The sequence below is a fragment of the Vicugna pacos genome, chromosome 12 (assembly GCF_048564905.1).
Source record: "Vicugna pacos chromosome 12, VicPac4, whole genome shotgun sequence".
Taxonomy (NCBI): domain Eukaryota; kingdom Metazoa; phylum Chordata; class Mammalia; order Artiodactyla; family Camelidae; genus Vicugna; species Vicugna pacos.
The window spans coordinates 15,288,503-15,309,483 of record NC_132998.1 but is presented as its reverse complement, the minus strand read 5'-3'; the positions used below and the strand labels follow the sequence as shown (position 1 = coordinate 15,309,483).

Here is a 20,981-nt window from a genome sequence, read left to right as displayed (position 1 = left end):
GCGGGAGCCACCACGTGGGGCACCGGGCCCTCGACGCGTGGGTCGCTTTGACCGCGTAGTAATGAAAGAGAAAAGGTAAAACAAGGGCCGTAAGAAAACACTGTGAAGTGTTTTGGGAGTTTAATCACGTGATTGGCTTCATTTGATTGGCGGGCGGGGACGGCAAGTGGGAAGGGCTTGCGGAGAAAGAGAAGCGTCTTAATTTGAGGCTGTGAGGGCCTGTAGATACTTGACAGTGATCGGGAAGAGAGGACGTTACAGATGAACTAGTGCAGGGGTTAAACAGCTGGTAAGAGCTCAGAGCCACAAACAGTTCCCCCCACACACAGACAAAATGCAGAGAAACAGCGCTCAGCAGAATTCCGGGGAGGAGCAAGGGAGTTGGCCGGTGCTGAGCTGAGGCCGGCTTGGCCACCAGGTAAAGGCTCCCCGCAGTGTGGTCTGGAAACACGGGCTGAACCGCATTTGGTTGAGAGGGTTCCAGAATCCCTAAGCTCACGAGGAAAGCGTTTAGCCTTTGCTTTACAAAGGATTTATTGACTTGAATGATCAGATATTATGCCTTGTTCACAGGCAAACTGCGAAAGGTAACACTAGCCTCATTTTCAGGTTGACCGTTTCAACAAATTGACTCTTGCAAGGCAGTTGCCTGGGAACAGGCAACTTTCTGAGTTGTGCTTTGGAAAGTGGCATGATTTATTAAAATAGTAACAGTGAAAAAAGGGACCTGAAGTCCACCCCAGTCTAATACAGAAAGCACAAGTGTTCCACACAATAACTTCACTCTCTTGCATATTTGTTGCTCTGTATTTCTGGTTCCAAACGGAAGTATATTTTATGTGATGCATAATTGTTCTTTCAGTGGGATTCCCTGCCCCTCCAAATTCATGGATTTTTTTTTTCCCCACTGACACTAGATTGAAGGAAAGGAAGGGATGGAGAGTGGTAGATTTGTCTATCAAAAATCTAAACGATGGATTTGAGTTAATTGCTACCCTTGATTTTTTTCTTTTTGCAAATTTTTATTGTGAAATGTAATACCACATATAACGAAGTACATGAAATTAAAAAGTAGGGCTTTATTACTGTAATCCCTGTGTAACCAATGCCCAGATCAAGAAGTAGACTTGGTGTCCTCCTCTCCCAGGCCTTTTTTCCCATCCCAATCACAGCGTCGTCTCTCCCCCACATCAGAGACTACTATCCTGATTTAAAAGGCGATCATACCCTTAAAATTTAAAAAAAGAAATTTTTTATTGAAGTATAGTTGATTTACAATGTTGTAGTTTCAGGTGTACAGTAAAGTGATTGTTATAAACACATATATATATTCTTTTTCAGATTCTTTTCCGTTTGAGGTTTCTACAAGATATTGAATACAGTTCCCGGTGCTATACGGTAGGTCTTTGTTGTTTATTTTATATGTAATAGAGTGTATATGTTAATCCCAAACTCCTAATTTATCCTACCCCCAAACAATCCCTTTTCTTTAAAGTTTTTTCAATCACTCAAGTACAGATCTCTAAATGCTATGATATAATTTTGTCTAATTTTTAATGCAGAGATATAATAGTGGATCATATTCATTTCTGTCATCTTTCATTCAACTTGATTGTAAGATTCATCTGTATTGTTGCAAGAATAGCTTCATTTTCATTGTTGAATAGTATTCCAACATTGATGGCATTTGGGTTGTTTCCAGTTTGGGACTATTTCAAATGATGCTATGAAAATTCTTATCCTTATTTCTTAGCTGCCGAGGTGGGTTGAGTGAGGAGGAGTAAGGGTTGGGGCACGTCTGCTGGGCAGACCTCGTGATGAGCCCAGACGCAGGGCTGTGAGGCTGTGTGGGCAGAGGCTGTGGACTCGGGCCCGTTTGTGAGGTCTGACTCCCACTAACCGGCTGAGTGATCTTGGGTCAGTAACTTGACCTCATCCTCATGTCTTCAGGTGTAAAATGAGGTTCATAACAGGACTACTGTCAGGGTTGTTAGGAAAGTTGGGGGAAGTAAATCTTATATCAGCACAGCGTCCGTCAGAAGCACTCACTGTTGGCCACCGCTGCTGTGACGGGAAGTCAAAACTCTACTTGCTGGAGCTGAGGGGGACACACCGTCAGCTTTGAATAGAGCATCAAAGAAAAAGGCTTCTGGAAATGATGGTGAAGCCGTGTTACAGTGATAATTTTAGAAGTGTCTTTAATTCAATTAGCCAAGTGTGTAAATGAAAGTCTGCTGAATGAAGCATGCACAGCCTGACCTTCCAGACATGCAGTCCTAGGGCAGGCTGACTGCAGCCCGGAGCCGTGTGAGCACCCCGGGAATGCCCCAGGTCTCGTCTCTACTTGGCGGGATCTAAGCCCCAGAGAACGTGGTAGAGCTTGAAAATGAGGTGAAGGAGAATTTGAACCTAACAGTGTCGTCATATTGGACACAGTGCATCCCTGCATCTAGTAAAAGGTTTTCTTTACTTTCTCTCAATAACACCGGTCGTGTTCGCCAGAGGGGTCCTCGGCATCTTTCACTGGATTTATTCCATGTATTTGGTCTTTCCGGTGCTATTATACATTTTTTTCAAATTTAATTTTTCAGTTATTAATATGTAGAAATATAACTGATTTCTCTATGTTGGGCTCTAATCAGGAAATTTTTTAAACTTACTTTTTTTTTTTTACAGACTTGTGTGTGAATAATTTTAAAAAATTGTTTTTTATTGAAGTGGAGTTGACTTGCGTTAGTTTCAGGTGTACAACAAGGCAATTCAGTTGCACATTTACATACATACATACACGTATTTTCCATTATGGCTCATCGCCAGAAGCTGAATATAGTTTCCTGTGCTAGACAGTAGGTCCTTGTTGCTAATTTCGCTTTTTTCTAATAATTTGTTGCTTCTTTAAAGTTTCTGTAAACCTCATCATGTCATCTTTTAAAAAAAGAACAGAAAAGGTGGGTACAAACTAGCAAACTCTCAGGTGCTGCTGCTGCTGCTGAGAGCAGGGACCGAAGCTAACAGTTTCAGACAAGCTGTGATCGAATTAATCATGTTGCCCTAACAGAAGCACTGTGATCTGCAGGGACCTGAAAAAGTCACACAGTGGTTTGCTTCTTGGCTGCACAGTCACCTCCACCTGGGGAGGCTTTAAACTGTCCCAGCGCAGACTGATTAAATTGGTCTGGGGTGAGCCTGGGTCCTGCCATTTTTTCAAGCTCTCTCTGCCACCCTAAATATGCAGCTGGCTTGCAAACCATTGGACAAGTAAGTTGTATTTCCATTATTATCCAAGAGGAGATGGTGGGAAAACCAGTTCGGATCATAAGGGCAGAAATTCTCGAAGTAAATAGGAAAGTTCGACATTCATATTTATTGTCTCACTCAAGGTAGGGTAGTTGCCCCTTTTAGGGGCCACTCTGGCTCAGAGAAGAAACATGATCAAGGTCACAAAGTTGGGCCTAGTTTGTAAGCTTTATAGCCAAGACCCCTGCTCTCCACGACAGTGGGTTACCTTTGCTAGTGCTCCAGGATCGGGGGCAGTATGCTCAAGCTAGCCATGGTTTCAGAGATCCAGTTGCCTATAACTAACGGTTTCTCAGCCTGTAAAGCCAGCGAATGTTACTTACAGACTGGCACCCATCAGCCCCCAGAGGGGGCTGCGCTCCTCCCTGCGGAGCCGTCAAGAACCTGTCACAGCCAGGTTCTCACGCTGAGACCGTAGGTGGGTTCACATGGGAAGCTGGCAGCTCACAAGCCCAGAGCAAAGTCTCCAGCGCCTTCTCCGACCCTCTCTCCCCAAGCAGTTTCTTAAAAATGCCTTTTTTTCTGATCGTATAGCTCTTGGTCACGTAGGGAACTTGGAAGTCAAAGAATAGCACAAAGAAAAAGAAAAATCCTCTGCTACTCAGAAAAAAACTTATTTTTAAAAATATTCTTTCCTCTTTTTAAAAAATGAAGTTGAAGTATTATCTTGCCCTCTTTTTCTCCATTTAATGTTCTGTTTTTTCCCCTGAAAACATTTGAAAGAACTGCAAACTATCTTCACATGACTGAAGTATTTACCAGCCTCCTCCAACTTGCCACTATTAGATACCAGAAAGGACCACGTGGGCCAGTGTATTTATGTGATTATGGGGAGTATGTGGCCCTTTTAAGGGTCTTTATACTGACTTTCAAACTGCCGTTGAGAAAATCTGTACAGTTGCCTTCCCTCTAGTACTAGGGCTGAGCTGTACTCTTGCCAGAATTAAAACATGTTTTCAGTTTGATAAAAGAAATTCATAACATTGTTTAACTGTAAGGTTGAACCCTTATAGTGTTTAATGTTTATTAACTACTTTTATTGAGCCATTGAGACTCTGAGCAATCTTTTAAATGCGTATTTCATCAATGCCAAACACCTCCTGCTCAAGAGACTTCAAAAGCTTTTTTTTTTTTTTTTTTTTTTTTTTTTGGTACCAGTGCCTTAAAAACCCTCCTCTAATCTTCATTCAGACGTTCTAGGCTTACAGTTGCCATGTTCTCTGGCCACAGACCTCTTTGCATTCCCTCTGCCAGATCCGCCTTTCCCTGCCTAGTTCTTGCTCACCTTTTGGCTCTCGGGTTAGAGGTCCCTCTCCCGGGGACCATCTCAGGTCCCAGGGCAGCTTCCCGGAGCGCCTGCCGCCTCCGCCGCTCCCGGCAGCGATGCGCGCGCACAGCCCGCCCCACCCCCGCGCTCCCGGCGGCGCCAGCCGCGCGGCCCTGCTCCCGCGCCCCTAGTCGGCACACAGGCCGGCGGCGCTGCGTGGTGAGTGGACGGCGGGGACCGTGCCCACAGCCGCGCTGTTGGAAGGTCAGTCTGTGCCGTCTCAGATGAGCTGGTGGGGACAGGCCGTTGCAAGAGGTCAGATGGCAACAGCGCCGGAAACTGACGAAGTTGGATTTTATTGCAAAGGAAGACTTGATAGAGGGGAAACAGCACCTGCTTGAGAGAATGGAGATGGGACAAGAACAGCCAAGGAGTCGTGAGAGATGGTTAAAGATGAAAGGTTCAATTCCCCCCAGTGGGATATATGGGGCGCCAGCAGAGGGGCACCAGGAGGAAGCCTCGTTTAGACACAGGACAGACACCCCAGCCCAGGCAGCTGTGTCCTCCTCGGTGCTCCCGCCACGCTCCTCGCTCTACTTCAGCATCACTCCCACGTGGTTCATGTGGGGGCACATCAGCGAGTACACATCACCCCAAGTCAAGCTCGGACGCTGGCAGGACCGATCCTCGGTGCGAGCCCCGCCTGTCTCTCCGTAGCCCTGTAACTAGGTAAACAGTTCATGCTTTATGAGTCTCAATTTCCTCATCAGTAGAACAAAGATTAGAACTAATTAGAATTAGTTTCATAGGTCAAATAAGGCAACACATGTCTGACAGAGTGCCTGGCGTGTAGTACTAACTTAATATACTATTACAGTATTTTAGAAAGCTGTGGTACGATTAAACCTGCTAATATGTGAAGAATCCAGAACTCCTGACACATAGTAGGTGTGCAGTTTGATGAAATCAATGTTCATTAAGATCCTAAAAACAAGAACAATCTTAGATTCTCAGTCACGACATTAAAGGTGCAACTAAAGGTAACCTGTAAGCTCAGGCACTGTGGAGGGACTGTAAGTCAGTACATTCCTCTCAGAGAGCAATTTGGCAACATCTGTCCAAAATAAAAATGTCTATTTCCTGAAATTCAGTGTAACCTTGGATACACAAAGATTCAGAGATAAGTCACACAGGGTGTTCATAAACACTGTTTCTGATAGCCAGAACTTGCACATAACTTACATGTCCATCAACAGAGGAAAACGATGTAGCCCTTATAAAATAGAATATGTGTTCCGTTTATTAAGGGGACTAGAGATGCAGAACACTTTACAGAATGTAATTCACGTGCTGGGGGAAAAGCTCTGTGAAACCTGCTGTTTTCCCAGAGACTTAAAAAGCTTTCTTGTAAGTGCACTGAAGAGTTTGGGAAAAACAAACAGAACTTTCTGATGGTTCTCTCTGCATAGAAAAATCGGCTTAGGAAAGTAAGTTTTACACTAACTCTAATTGAATTTTTAAAAATTATACTTCAGGTATGTATATAATCACATCTTAAAAAATTTTACTGGGAAGTAAAAACTAAGAGATTCTACTTCTAGGAAACAATCCCCAGGAAACAATCTGAAAATGGGCACAACTTATGTATAAAGATGCTTACATCAGTCATTTAGCACAATTTACATATTACTAATTTCCTATTTATATTAGCAAAAACAACTTAATACCCAACATTAGAGGACTGTTTCGGGTAATGGTGTATCTGTGTAATAAAGTATTATATAGCTATTAAAGATCATGCTGCCAAATAATTTTATTAAAATGGAAACATCTCCATACATCATTAAGTGAAAAGTTACAAGTTATGTGCAGTGTTCAGTGTTAACAGTTACCTTTACATGATAGGATTACAGGTGATTTTTCTCCTTTTGTTTTTCTCCCCTCTTACACATTTTTAAATTTACTAAGTTTTTCTAATTTCCTCAATGATTATGTAATTATGAAAAAACACCATTAAAATACATGCTTATAGCCAGCTCTAAGCTTGCCTTACAATGTGCACATTGATGTAACTAACTACGCTAGTAGCTACTTTGGTACAAATCCAAGACACACTGCAACACATGTTTAAAAAGAGTTGTGAGGTAAAAGTCACCATTTCCCAGGAATCTTAATAATAAAATGTTAAAGACACTGCTTCACTTATCAAAAGAATTTATTAGAAAATAGTACAGATGACATATCTGTTTAAGAGTATGGTTTCAGTAGACAGCACTCCGTCCTCATACCACAAACAACGTCTCGTGGACCACGGGGCAACCACTGTTCTTCTGAAGCTACATCTTTTGGATGGAACATTCAAGCAGTACACACTGTGGCCATTTAAAGGAAGATAATGGGAAAAATGTGGTAATTGCCAGGAAAAAAAAAATCACTACAGTTTTGGAATGTTAAAATAACAAGTAACTAATTTTAGTCTCAAAATTCTAGGCATCACTATAGCCTAAAACATCAGTCAATGTGACTAGTAAGTTAAAGGGATCAAGGTTTCAAAGATCAAGTTAATACTGAATCTTCATAAATAATAAATCTGTAATCCCACAAAATGTTCTTAAGTCTGTGCACATGCAAAAATTAATGTAAACTTCTGAAAAAAGCAAGAATGGGGAATATTAAAAAGCAATGTTATTTTTTTAACATAAAGCATGCACTTTCTAATATTCTTAAGTACTTCAAAGTGTTATAAGTTTGATTCTAGTCCAGTAACATTCTTTATTAGCTGTTTCAAATGCAGTCGGTCTAACTAGTACCCCAATCAGATATGGAGTACACACCTGTTATTGAAAAAAGGTGGAATTAATGCATGAGATTGCTACCAAAGATGTGAGACTTTTAACTCCTGACCACGCCACCCAGTTTTTCTTCAAAACTTTAAAATACATTTGCACAAGCTAAATGTATAAAGCAAATTTTAAACTGTCACCCAGCTCCCAAATGTCACTGAAAGAAAATGTACAAAAATCATGTATTGTGTGATTAGTCAGCTTGGGCAATTTGCTACAAAATTTTCCAAGTGTGAACCAGCTTTAACTCAAAATCGACTCAAAGTTCACACAACTGTTTCTAGAGTTTCAAACTGAAACAAATGAGGAGGTATGTGCTGATATTAAAACACTGTCTTAATATTTTATTAGAAGAAATATACTTCCAAAATTCTTTCCCCATCATAATCTAAACACAAACTTTAATTAAAAATATATATAAATCAGTAGAATACCATATTACAAATGCCCAGAAATGCAGAATAAAGATCAAAAACTGCCTGGAAATATTTCTAACACTTTTTGGGATTACACTCATAATCTGATAAAGATTATGAATTAGCACAATCATTATTGGGGCCAACGCTTCAAAATTCGCCTATCAAAGCTAGCACCAGGAAAGTAGTATACACATGAAACTGAGAAACAGAGCATCTTCCCTTCGTAAAAGCACGGTCCTACAGAACACCGCTCTCCCTACTTCGCTCGTATAGGGTCAGTCCGTCTCACCGAGGCATATACCTATCTTTGAGCCATTAACATCTTACCGGGATAGCTTTCCAGTTATTTGGTATCTACTGAAATCTGTTACCAGAATGAAACACAATTTATCATGGAGATAACTCATTTTTCTTCCAAGATACCAATTAAAATACTGAGGCTATAACATTTTAAACTTACCTTCAATAAAAACTAACATATTCTAGTACTTAAAAAAAACCACCAAACCTCTCGTCCCTGAAAGCCTAACCATTCCATTGTTTAATTCCTCTCCTTCCCCAAAACGCAGGTATTTAATGTCTACAATTTTGCAACATGGTTAATGGCCACCACATGGCCACCAAATTAACACTATTCATTGTAAAGCATTTGGAGATGTCTCAAGTGCGAAAAGAATTTCATCCGTGACTGGACAGATGAGCAACAACCTGGAAGCCACTGAAGCAGGTGTCATAATTCTACCTTAGTCCCAAGGAAGGGAGGATCACTACTTAACAGCAATTCTCCGCCTGGCACAAATAATTTGCCATCTCTGATGTGCGGAAGGTATTATGGAAGAACATAATTTTTACAAAATCAACACCTTTTCCAAACAGGTTTTCTAAATTCAACAGAGCTTAGACTGCCAACGTTGTAAATCTAGCAAATCAAACTGCTTCATCTCAACTGGGGGAAAAAAGGCACAAAAGAAAAACAAGCAGCATAACCTTTATTTGGTGACACAACAGGCGAACAGCGTTCTGAAGTCCTGAACACTGAGTTCTACCCATGTGGTAATTTATTTTCTATCTAAGCAATTTATTCAGAGGTGTGCTTTAAAAATACATATTAGGAACCCTGCAATTGGTATGTTCTGTATTAGAAATATTTTTCATGGTAATAATTATTTATCTTTCTATAGAGAAAAAATCATAAAGATCACTTTATTTTTAGCCTGACAGAATAAATGTATTATACACATCTCTTCCAAAGCCAGTGAGCGCACCAGAAGTTCCTGATCCATGCACTCCACTGCTCAATCAAAACGCTGTACATCTTCCAGTATCCACAACGTAACACAGTCCAGGTAAAAACACACATTCCTCTCACCTCTCTACTTCCCCTTGAATTTGCTTTTATTTTGCAGGAGGGTGGAGGGGAGAGGAAAAGATATAGAAGTTGCGGTGCAGAACTGTATTTATTTAGAACAAAACATTATATCCTACATTAAAAAAAATAATTTTATCAAAACCAGATTTCAATCACAGTTACGTATGATCTTCAGTTGCAGGTCCATGTTGAATTGCACTTGGCAGGTATCCTGACAGTGTCCTCTGAGTGCTCCCCACTTCAGCCCATGTTCTTATCTGTGGACACAGGTTCTTCCAGAGTCTTCTTCTGGCTTCCTTTCCGTGAATACTTGTATTTGTCTACGTAGGCTTTAACCAGATTGGCCACTTTAGTAGAATTTACTTCTCCACTCTTACTATGACAGACCTATAAAAAAAAAGGAGGGTTTTTTTTCCATATGTAAAGGGATTAAAGCAAATAGAAAGCCCCAAAGAGATAACCAGACATCTTTACACGTTTCGTATCGCACGCGAACTTATTCAAAAGGTAAAAACCCAGACAAGAATTAGTAGAAGCTACCTCCATTTTATTTAGACTTAATTAAGCATTCCTTTATTAAAAGGGATGGTTCAGAATAAGACATGCATAACTCCACTAAAGCTGGGACTTACTTTATCTACTGCTTTCCGTACAATCTCTTTATACTCCTCCTTGGTGATATCTTTATTTTGATAAAATGGCTTAATGGCCAGTTTTACCTCCTGTGCTGCCTTTTCTTGAATTTGCAATTTCTGATAAGAGGAAAGTGATAATTATTATTTGCCCAATCACATACTTAAAAAAAAATTTCTTTAAAAATATAAAACTGAAAACATTGCACATTTACATTATTGTAAGAAATCATTAAAAATGTTAGTGTCATAAATACAAAATAGTTATTTACTAATACATATCAAACTTTATAAAAATAATTATGAAGTATTACCAGTAACTCCATGGGCACCAACATATTTAGACAGAATCCTTTAAATAATATTGGAATTTAAGACTACCAACAATAAATTCCCTTCACCACTTACACAATAGAAAGTTATTTTTCATCTTTATCATATACAGAATTATGTAGGTTGCTCTCAACTTTGAACTTGCCTTGTCTGTCTTCGAGCTATCTGCGCTGGCTTCCACTGTAACACTTACTTTGCTTTCTGCCAATTTTACAGCAGCATTAGAAGCTTTGCTGTGACTTGATGACGAAGTATTACCAGAACTTGGTCCCTGAACTGTTCCCGCATTTCCGGGGGCTGCTGTCGGAGCAGGCAAGACTGGTGTACTCATGTTATTACTTACATGAGGAGCACTAGGAATACCCTGTTTTAGAGAGTTATCATGAATTAATGAATTACTTGCACTCAATAGAAGTCTTTTAGTCACCTATTAGAAATAACATTAAAAAGAAAAAAATCAAAGCAATTCAATACTTAAGAGAAATGCATATTTCAGGTCATTTATGTCTAAAGGACTCTGAAGAAAAATGAGTAACATTCTTAACCAGAGCCCCATTTAAATATATCATTGATGACTTTTAAATTATATATGTATTGTAATGTTCTGATAGTAATACTAAAAACAACAGGAAGAAGAGCAATATTTAAATAGTGGTATCTTCCTACAAGACTCTTTAAAGAAAGTGCCCCACTTTAAAGATGGAGGAAAATAAGACAGCGAAGTGAAATGGCTTGCAGTGTGCTGATTTCAAAAAAAGATGTAAGTTCCCCAGTTCCCCTGCTCTTCCAACTGTATCTTGCTGCCAGGATTCCTACAATTTCTGAGATGTAGACACAAAACTATCAGCAAACACAATGTTCACAGACATTAATCAGATTTTCTGTATGCCTCAGAGGCACTTCTTCCTTTTTAGCATGGCAAGTTCGTAAAAACGAAGCACAGACAGTAACGGGTAATGACCAGCTTTATCTGGTGTTTGTCCGAGCAGCACAATACAAGCTTTATCACAGTATTTAATCATAAGTTCTCACCCCCTAAAAAGTCTAAAAATCTGGGAAAATTTTTTAAAGCATCCACCACTCGATTCTAGTTTGGCTCATAATTTTGGTCTTCTTGATCCAACCAGAAAAAAACAAAAATAACAACAAAAAAAACTGGATTATCTGTTAATAGCAATATATGTAGCTTAGATTTGATAACATGCATGCAGCTCATTTTCTTATTTGGGGATGGGAGGTTTGGGGAAGGACACTGAAAGGGGGGTTATGAAGCAAACCTAATCAAATAAGCCATTGTGTATAAATGCCAGGAAGCCCTTTCTAGAACATCTGTCCTGAACAGCTAAAGGTTTTACGACAGCTATGTTGGTGGAACTTGAGTTGCTAAAAACATACCTGCAGCTGCTTTCCATCTGTCTGTGAAGCAATGTAGCCGACTTGCTGGGATGGTGGGGGAGGGGGTGGCGGTGGTGGTAGTCCCTGAGATACACTGGTAGGAGCAGCTACCTGCATGAGAGGCACTCCCGTGTGCAGATGCAAGGGTAGCTGAGGGTGAATGCTGAATGGACTGCGCTGGATGTTCATCAGAGGGGCATGAACACCCACTGGATATGGGAAGATATTCATAGGCTGGTGTTGTTGTGCATTCATCTGTTGCTGCATTACATTCATTTGTGGTTGCATCATATTTATAGGTAGCTGAGAACCATCACCTTGTTGGTTTGTTTGGTCTTTTAGGTTAGAATCTATCAAAAGAAAAAAAGGCTTATGAAAAAAATCATGTTATAAATTTCTTTGGACAGAGAAGCAAAGAACCACTGATGATAGTAAATTGAATAGCAATTAACAGACTCAGAACACCCAAGCCAATATCCAATTATTCAGTTTAATTCTTTCATTCCTAAATAATGTGGGCTAATTTTCGAACTAAAAGAAAACATTCAACTAAAATTATTTTTAAGAGTAACTTCGGATTATAACATCGTTAAACATTAGCAAAGAATCAATAGCTCGAGAAACTTACTAGGAAAAGAAATAATCCTAAAAAATTTAATTAGATTACTAAATTAGAAGGTTAATCACTTTAAAAATCTTCAACAGCTTTTTTCTTGCAAAGTTCTTGAGTCAAGGAAAGAAAATCTTTTTTAGCAAAGTGACTTATTTATAGGAGAACAATGATAAAAAAATTCAAGTGTACACATCTGAAATAAATGAAGTAGAATTTAAGTCCTGCACAGGTGTATCCCAGATTCTTCTACTGGAGCAAACTGTATTTAAAATACTTAGGTCTTTGGCAAGGTTTGGGGCAGAGGTGGGGTGAAAAAGAGAAAGTTTATTTACATAACACAACATGACTTCTAATAACTGGGGTTCAGTTTAACATGAAACTATAAATAGGGATAATTTCAATTCATACAAATAAGGTAGTCAATTTATAATCTCTCTTCTAATAAAACAGTGTTGATAAATAAACACAGTATGTTACCCTGCTCGGTTGTTTCCTCTTCTTGTCTCATCCATCCAGACTGCGGACCTGAAGAATTCCTCCCTCGCCGTGAGTAATAGTTCTGTACATCTGCTGGCAGAGTCTTTCTCACGGCCCAACTAGATGCAGACGTCCACCCGGATCTATCGGCCGGTGTATCAAATGAGAACTCTTGCTCACTTTTCCGTTTATAGGGCTGCTGTTCCACAAACTTGAAAGAGTCATTCCCTGAACTATTTGAATTCCCTGAGAGGGGTTTTCGGTTCTGCCACCTGCTTTCACTCTGATCTGTGTAGGCAAAGCCACCTCTGTAGGTGCCTCTGCCGCGGTTCCCTCTACCACGGTTAGACATCCAACCCGAACCAAAGTTTTTATTCCAAGAATTCCCTGAATTTTCACTTCTGTTTTCTTCCCAATGAGACTCTTTTAACTTTTCTGGATTTCTGGTCCTCGGATCAGGCCCAGAATTTATTTTTTCTGTTACCCAGTTGGGACAGTCATTTCTACGTTTGTCAGCAGAATTTGAATCATCAGCATCTGAACTGATGTCATTTTTTTCTTTTCTTGTATTTTCATTCTGTTTCTCTGGGTCATTCTTTCTGTATCGATCATTTCCTCGTGGACATCTCCAACCATCATTTGACCATCTTTCCTTCCATCGAGGAGAATAACTGTCTCTATCATTTCTACCAAATGATGAACTCTTACTTTTTGTTCTAGATCTCGAGGGTGACCGAGAACGTGATCTGGACCGAGACCACCTTCTGGTTCTCCTTTCTCGGTCTCGATCTCTCCTCGGCCCATCTCTGTCACTTTCTCTTTCTCTGCTCCGGGACCTGGATTTTTCTCTTGGGGAGGAATCCTTCACTCTTGACTGAGATCTTCTGTTCTCTCTAGAGGTGTCTCTTTTGGGGGAGAGTGATTCAGACCTTTTGCCTTCCCTGGTGCTCTCTCTTTTTGGAGATCGAGACTGAGATCGCCTCCTCTCTCTCGCACTGTCCTTTTTTGGAGACTGAGAACGAGATTTTCTCCGTCCTCTTGCAGGTTCCTTCTTGGGAGATGGTGATCGAGACTTCCTGCTGTCTTTTCCAGTTTCTCGTTTGGGAGATGGAGACTGAGACCGCTTCTTTTCTCGTGCAGTGTCTTTGCTGGGAGACCACGTTGTAGATGGAGAATGAAATCTCGATCTTCTAGTACGAGGCTTTCTGGCTTTATCTGTCGTATCTAAAGGGCTTTCGGACGGTTGAGATACAGTTTCAACCTTTTCATTTGCAGGATCAGAAGACGACCTATTCTTTGAGAAACTGTGCTCTACAGACTTTTCATTCCACTGTTTAGCATCAGCAGTTACAGATGGCTCAATTTCAGATTCATTCTGGTCACTGCAAAATGAATCACATTCCATAGGTATCATTTCATTATTGTCCTCACCAAAACGCTTCTGAATCTGTTCAACGTGTGTTTTAGGCAATTCTGTAGATCTGGGATGTTCAACCAGAGATTCAGTCATTTCTTCTAAAGACTTGTCTAATTTGGTGTTAAGATTATTTTTTAATAAATTATTTTCAGAGTCTTGAATACTGTTGAAAATTTCATTCCCTGAAGTATCGCACGCTGCAGTAATTTCTGCACCTTCATCTTCCACATGCGCAAGCAGATGAACCTCGGAGCTTTCAGCAGGTTCTTTGTCCACCATATGTGTAATTCCACCCTCAGAAGATTCTAATTTGGGGCTGTCAACAAGCTGTTCTGTTTTTACTGTGGAATCTTTAGGATCAATAATTTCTATGACAGGACTCTCCACAACTTTTTCTTCACTGACCACTGCCTGTGCATTCTCAGGTAGCTCACCCAGGCTCGATCTAGGCTGGTGTCCCTCAGTTTCAGACCCTGAATACGTAGAATCACTTGGAGGGGGATCTGTACATGTATCCGCTTTTACCTCTGATTCTGAAGGTCCAGCTATTTGGTCTTGATTTTCCAATGGATCATCCCCTTTTTCAGAAATATTTTTAGAAATCTCACTTTCCAGACATAGAACATTAGCCTTTATACCTGTATTCTCAACTTTTTCATCTTCCTCCTCCTGTCCAGCGAGCACGAGAGGATCCTGGGTACCAGGCTCAGAATATGAAGATTCCCCTCTTTCCTCTGTACCTTGGGTCTCAGGAAATTCCGCACTTCCTTCTACTGGCTCACTGCAACTTCTCAAGCCATCAGCAGGCTCATTTTCTACATTCATCTGCACAGTGTTACTGCTTTCTCCGTCGGACTGGTGCTCTGTCTCTAACACAGGTGGTACGTCAGATCCTGCTACTTCCTCATCTGTTGAATCACTGGAAGATGATTTTTCGGGGGGAGGTACAGAGCTCCGAGGTTTCTTTTTCAGTAAAGATAGTTTTCTCCCTCTTCTTACGGACTTCCGTTTGGGAGCCTGTCTTGTTTGCTTTTCTGACCCGGCTGAAGAGGAAACACTTACAGAGGGATTACTGTCTTCTGGGGGATCACACCCAGAACTATTTGATACTGGGGATCTCTGAGACTGACTGACTGGTTCAGCTCTCGTGCTACGCGTCGATCTCCTCGTAGGAGTTGTTGCTGCAGGTTTCCGTCTTGAGCCTCTGGTGTTTGAGGTACCGGAAGTCTGCTTCTTCTCTTCCCCTTCTTGTGTGTGTGCTAATGCACACCCCTGACAAGAAGTGCCTAAGAACACGTTTCAAAAAGAAGTAAAAAGTAAGTGCATGTTTCAATAAATGATAATAGTTCGGCTTCAGCTTATTTTAGCGTAAAACAGACATCTATAACAGGGTGAAACAAAATATGCTTGTGAATCAAATTACAAATAAATGCATAGCTACTAACATCTGAGTAACATCTTCTTAATGCTAATGAAATGAGTTACCACAAGATTTGAATCCATATGGACAATTTTACAGGGGAAAAAAAAGAAAACATGTTTGGTCTGGTAATTGCCACTTGCTTTATGAATTGCTATTACCTGGGCAAAAGCAAGAGACAACAAGCTACAGATAGTAAAGACTCAAGTTATTTGTTTATAACTAATGTATGTTACCTTTAAAGATCTGTGGTTTAGACACTGAAGCCCTAAACAGAAGGGGGAATTCTAATCAGTTCCTCAAAGATGTGAAGTTGTAATTTTCTAGTTGGAACAATTTTAAAATCAGGTTACTATACAAATATTTACAGAAATATCTAGGACTTACTACCTATACCTTAGTTTATGGCTTTTCTAATCATTAACACATACTTTTTATGAGATTGAAAGAAGCTAATATTTTTAAAACTAGAAAAAATTTCAAAAGCTTTACCAAAGTTTTCTAAAGATATGATACTTGTTGGGAAAATAGTTCTTGGCAACACAGAAGAGATGAGAGGAAGGACTTCTGTTCCAATATTCCAGGGTATAAAACCAATTCTGAAAAATCAAAACAAAATAAAGACATTTCTGTTTAAATGGTTTAAAAAATAAAACCATCAACTTAAAAGTATTAATTTTCTAAATCAGGTTAGTAACATTAAAATATAAAGTACTTAAATTATTTTTTGCCAAACAGCTAAGAATGTACATCCAAGGTTACTCATTGTTCAAAAGTAGCTACCAATTGGCTGCAAAATACAAAAACAAACAAAAAAACCTTTTAAAAGCATGTTTTTCAATAAAGTAATAGCAAAGGGAGAGCAAGGGTGACTTAATGTATAATAGTTGTTTCTCATTTAAATAAGTTAATGCAGTATTTTGTCAAGAATCTTTTTAGCTTTTCTTTTTTTCCACCATTCTAAAAAATATTAATTTGGATACTAAAAAGTACAGATAAATAAAATACCCAAATGAAACAGATTTTAAGTGCACAGTGTGATGACTTCTGACCAATACCTGTATAACCACAACCCAAACAAGATACAGAACATTTCCACCACCCCAGAAAGCACCTTCAGGACCTCGCACCCCACTCTATTTCCAGGCAACCAAAGAGATAATTTAGTCAAGTTAATCAAATCAAGGTTTTACAGAAATCAGCGAAGTCAAAGGGGAGTCAGTCCATACATAAATAAAGACTCAACAAAACTGAGAGTAAAACTGTATCACTGGGATTTTGAAGCACAGCGTATCACAGATGGTATCACATTTTTGGATAGGTTTCTCTACGTTTTATAACATAGATCAGGGCCAAAAATATCAAAATAAATACATTTTTTAAAAGGAGAAAAACACACCTGATTCTACTACTAAAAGCCCTCAATCTCAGGATGAGGGCTCATCAAAGTTCTCAGTGTCCCTACGGACCTCCTAAGACCCCAGCGTTTCTGCACTCACACCTAATCCACGCTCAGTTGCTTCTTTCTTTGTTCATATTAGCTCAGTTCAGTTCTCCTAACAAAAGACTATCTCATCCAGTCCAAGGTGAGATTCTAGAGTATGAGGAAAGAAGCTTGAAGAACAATGTGCAACTGCACGTGTACAAAAACGTGTAACTCAAAGAAAAGAGTTCACAGTATACGTATCTGGGACTTTCTAGTTTTACTTACTTATTTTCACTGTCATTCCTAGAGGGTGAAGACCCTATGCAAAACTGTATTACAGTGATATATATAAGTATCAGTATGTTATAGGGATGAATATAAAATTCTGGCAAGGACCTTGATCTTTACATAGCAGCTTGATTTAAACATGCATCATGTACCTAGCAATGTGCTAAATAACAGCTTTAGGACTTAAACTAAGAAAAGAAAAAAGCTACATTACAGAAAATCATGAATTCCAGGGCAGACCAGGGATGTGATCAAACATTTACAAGAACATTTTGGAGAGGGTACGTGTCATGATAAAAGCAGTGCTCCAGCTAACAGCACACAGGGAAGGTGGGAATGGACGAAAAAAAAAAGAGGAAGGATGAAAGATCTGAAAGCTATTACTAATAATGAGTTTTATCATTTAGGTGCTCTCCCTTTTAAATGAATCAAATATCTACATTTATTAAACAATAAATAAAAGATTCTTTACTTTTCAAGGGGCTCTTTAAATAAGGGCTTTTCATTAAGCACTGGAAACACCAAAGTTTAATTTGAACAAAACGTGCTTAGAAACATGACCACTGAACACGACACCTCTGCCCTTCACTATTAAGGACGTCTTGCACGCACGCGGGCACAAAAACACTTCAGCAACCTTTTACCTTCCAACTCCAGGTGACGCATCAGGAAACCACGACAATTCCAGTTCCTCTCTCTTCTGCCTAATCAATGCACCAATTTCACTGACTTCTATAAATTCTGTACTAAAAGATAAATTTTAAACCCTCATCAGAATTCCAAAAATTTAAGTGCTGAGTAACAATTTGGGTTACATCATGAATACTGGAAGTTTTCTTATCTAGCATTATAAATCACATAAAAAAGGTTTTAATTTAAATACTTTCAACATGAACTCATCCCTAAAGTAACTAAAATTTTTATATTACAAATCAAAACTGCATTTATCTGATTCATGAAAATAACACTTGAATTTCTATCTTAAGTGACAGAATTTCCAAAAGTCAATTCAGACTAACACTTATTATTGAGAGAGAAAAGCAACACTATTATTATCCCATGAACCAAAGTTCCCGCAGAAATCCTAGGTGTGATGGTTTGCCATCTGAAACTAAGCATAATGCAAAAGAAGAAGATAAAGGAAGGCATGGTTATTACTGTAACCAAAAATGGGTATGGTTCAGCTTTTCAAAAAGCTACTCAGATGTAACTTTTCTTTGGTAACTTGCCAACCCCTAAAATTAAATCACAGTCTTAATCTGTCCTGCTCATTCAACCAACTCCATGTGATTTTAAAACCCCAACTTAATCTTCAAATTCCATAAATATCTACTTAGATTAGTATCTCTATGCCAGTCACTATGGACTCAAAGATGACTGTATCTACTCTGAACAAGTTCTGCTTTACCATCCCCATCATTTAACAATTAGCCTACTTCTCTATCACATAAAAAACCTGTGCATAACAACTTCATTATTAATGAAAACGAAGCGAAGCCCACTAGCATAAGCAGTCACTGCCTGAGAGAGAGGCACAAAACAACAGGTTTTTATTCGCTTATTTTCCAAAATAAACCAAAATGAAAAACAAGGTGGGCTTTCACAGTTTGTTGAGCCAACCTTTAATTTCTAGGAAAAAACATAATAATTAACAAATAAAATGCACAAGTTAAAAGTAGAAAATACTAACCAGTAAGCTGTACAGTTAAGAGAAGATTCTCCAGTGTGACTACGAGAAGAAAAGAGGTTGGAGAAGACATTCCTGAAGCACTGATCTGTACGCTGATTTGATCTTCGCGGCTAGAAGAGTAAAAAGAGGCTAGTGAAACAGCGAACCAAACCCTCCGTAACAGGCAGGTAACGTTTAAGTATTTTGATATACCTGAGGCACTAGAGTCATGTACTAAACGATCATATTTTTCTTTATTTCAACAAACCTTATTCGTCTTTATTACTGCATTTTTCTTTCCTCCCATTTCACTGTTTTTAGAGTTTCCTGTCAAAGACACAAAAATATCTTGCCTTAATTTTTATTTTAAAAGATTGTAAACCAGTACTGATACTGGTATATTGACAAAAAGTTAAAAAATGTAGAAAAGTTGCATTTAAAATAATAGTACTTGCATTTATATAATTTTTCCAAATGCTAGTTTTATCTTGTTGAGCCACAGATACAAGGGAAATAAGAGGCCACAGTAGAGAAAACTAGCGAAGCATGTAAAACTGCTACGCTCAGAACCTAGCATTAAAGTTCTAGTCAGTATTTTCTGGTGCCTTGTGCAAACTTAAACCACCCTGTATCAAAAAGAATATAAAAGACAAATTACTTAGTATCAGTCATGCACTTAATATATCCTTTCCAGCCATGACCTAAACAACGGGTATTGCTGACTCAGCCCAAGCAGGTGCTGACGAGGGGAACAGGGGCCATCAGCCCTTGTCAATTACAAATAAGCATTTAAGGATTGTCACCAACTAAAAGTGCCCTCCCCCCCTCCTCAAACGTTATAGAATTAGAAGAAGAAGCATTGATTAAAACAGCTCTCTGTTAACAGCAGTGTTTTGGGCTGTCTTGCTTACAGCACTTTTTTGGCTTACCTGTCCCATCTGAAAATTTATTTCTAGGTTAAGAAGATAAAGGATGAACAGTTTCTGCTAACCACAAAAATCGTGTTAACATCTTTATAGAGCCCTCCTCTTAGTTTTTTACCATCAAGCCTGTGTTAACGGTCATCGCTACCCGTCATCTATCAACACACTTGCTGCCTGCAGTGAGCGCTGCTGGCACTGCTGCTGCTCTTTCCTCACGTCTCTGGGAAAAGTCTACAGTGCGAGTGACGACGGGCCTTCCGACCTAAGCCCTGCTGGTCTCACAAAGGCCCTGCTAGCTTTGTTCAGCACACATCAACCTGCCTAACTGGGAGGCCTGTTTCCTGCTATCGCAAGATCGTAAGTCTTCGGGCTTTCTTCTGTCCGTCCAGTGGGAAATAGCCTATTTTCTACTTAACAGCACACTAATTTCCTTTTAAGTTCCCATACAACAGCTGTTTAGTTTCATGCTATTATCCAGCCTTCACACATGTCCCACCCAGAACTTTTGTAACAACTGTCAATTCACACTGGGGAGAGGGGTGCTGGCTTAGTTCCAGGAACTTATTTTCTTACCCTTCAATGTACACTTCAAAGTTGGTACTGATTTTTTAAAAGTGCTTAAAGAAGCCAGGAATAAAAATGTGTGCTAGGTACTGCCACATTCCTAGAAATAGCCATTTCCTGCAGCGAGACCGAGAATTGCGGTGTTGTAGCTACACAGTGTTTTTTATGCCCCGAGGGTGCTGGGTTGTGCCATTCACTCAATACTGCTATAATGAGCGTGTACTGTTTACACAGCATTCCTTCACTTGGAAGCCTATGTCAGGAAGCAACCACTAGATGAAATGCTCTCTGAGAAGAACTGTTAGTTTTCTGGCCAATGCTAAGTATGAAAATCTAGTCAAAAGCTATTTCACATATTTCTGGGTAACTCTCAGGTAATATCTGAGCAGTTCCAATGGTGGATTCGTCTAAACTGCGGTTTCCTGGAGACCACTTCACAAGTTCACTCTCCTAAACTATCCTTTGGACAGCGGTGATATGCCTTTTCATTTAATTTTTATCAAAGTAATGCATGTGCATTAAGAAGTCAAACAGCACTTCTAGACTTGTAAAGAAAAGCCACGGAAATCCCCACTCTTGATTTCAGCTCCACCAAACCACCCATCAAATCCTTCAGCCGTGTCCTCCAG

General features: G+C 39.4%; 1 protein-coding gene across 3 annotated transcripts in view; it reads right to left on the bottom strand.

Annotated features, from left to right (window-relative positions):
* Window positions 1-6,761: 6,761 nt before the first annotated feature.
* The window catches only part of SCAF11 (SR-related CTD associated factor 11), a 57,978-nt gene continuing 43,758 nt past the window's right edge, over window positions 6,762-20,981 (bottom strand). For 2 of the 3 annotated variants that reach the window (XM_072972938.1, XM_031683076.2), the window contains 9 exons: window positions 19,134-19,192; window positions 18,887-18,996; window positions 17,841-17,942; window positions 15,975-16,081; window positions 12,646-15,348; window positions 11,556-11,905; window positions 10,306-10,524; window positions 9,828-9,947; window positions 6,762-9,582 (listed from right to left, as the gene is read on the bottom strand). In XM_072972938.1, the coding sequence (XP_072829039.1) occupies window positions 9,436-9,582; window positions 9,828-9,947; window positions 10,306-10,524; window positions 11,556-11,905; window positions 12,646-15,348; window positions 15,975-16,081; window positions 17,841-17,942; window positions 18,887-18,996; window positions 19,134-19,192 (3,917 nt within the window). In that variant the 3' untranslated portion in view covers window positions 6,762-9,435. The remainder of the gene's footprint in view (window positions 9,583-9,827; window positions 9,948-10,305; window positions 10,525-11,555; window positions 11,906-12,645; window positions 15,349-15,974; window positions 16,082-17,840; window positions 17,943-18,886; window positions 18,997-19,133; window positions 19,193-20,981) is intronic. The other variant, XM_072972939.1, reaches the window with a different exon arrangement.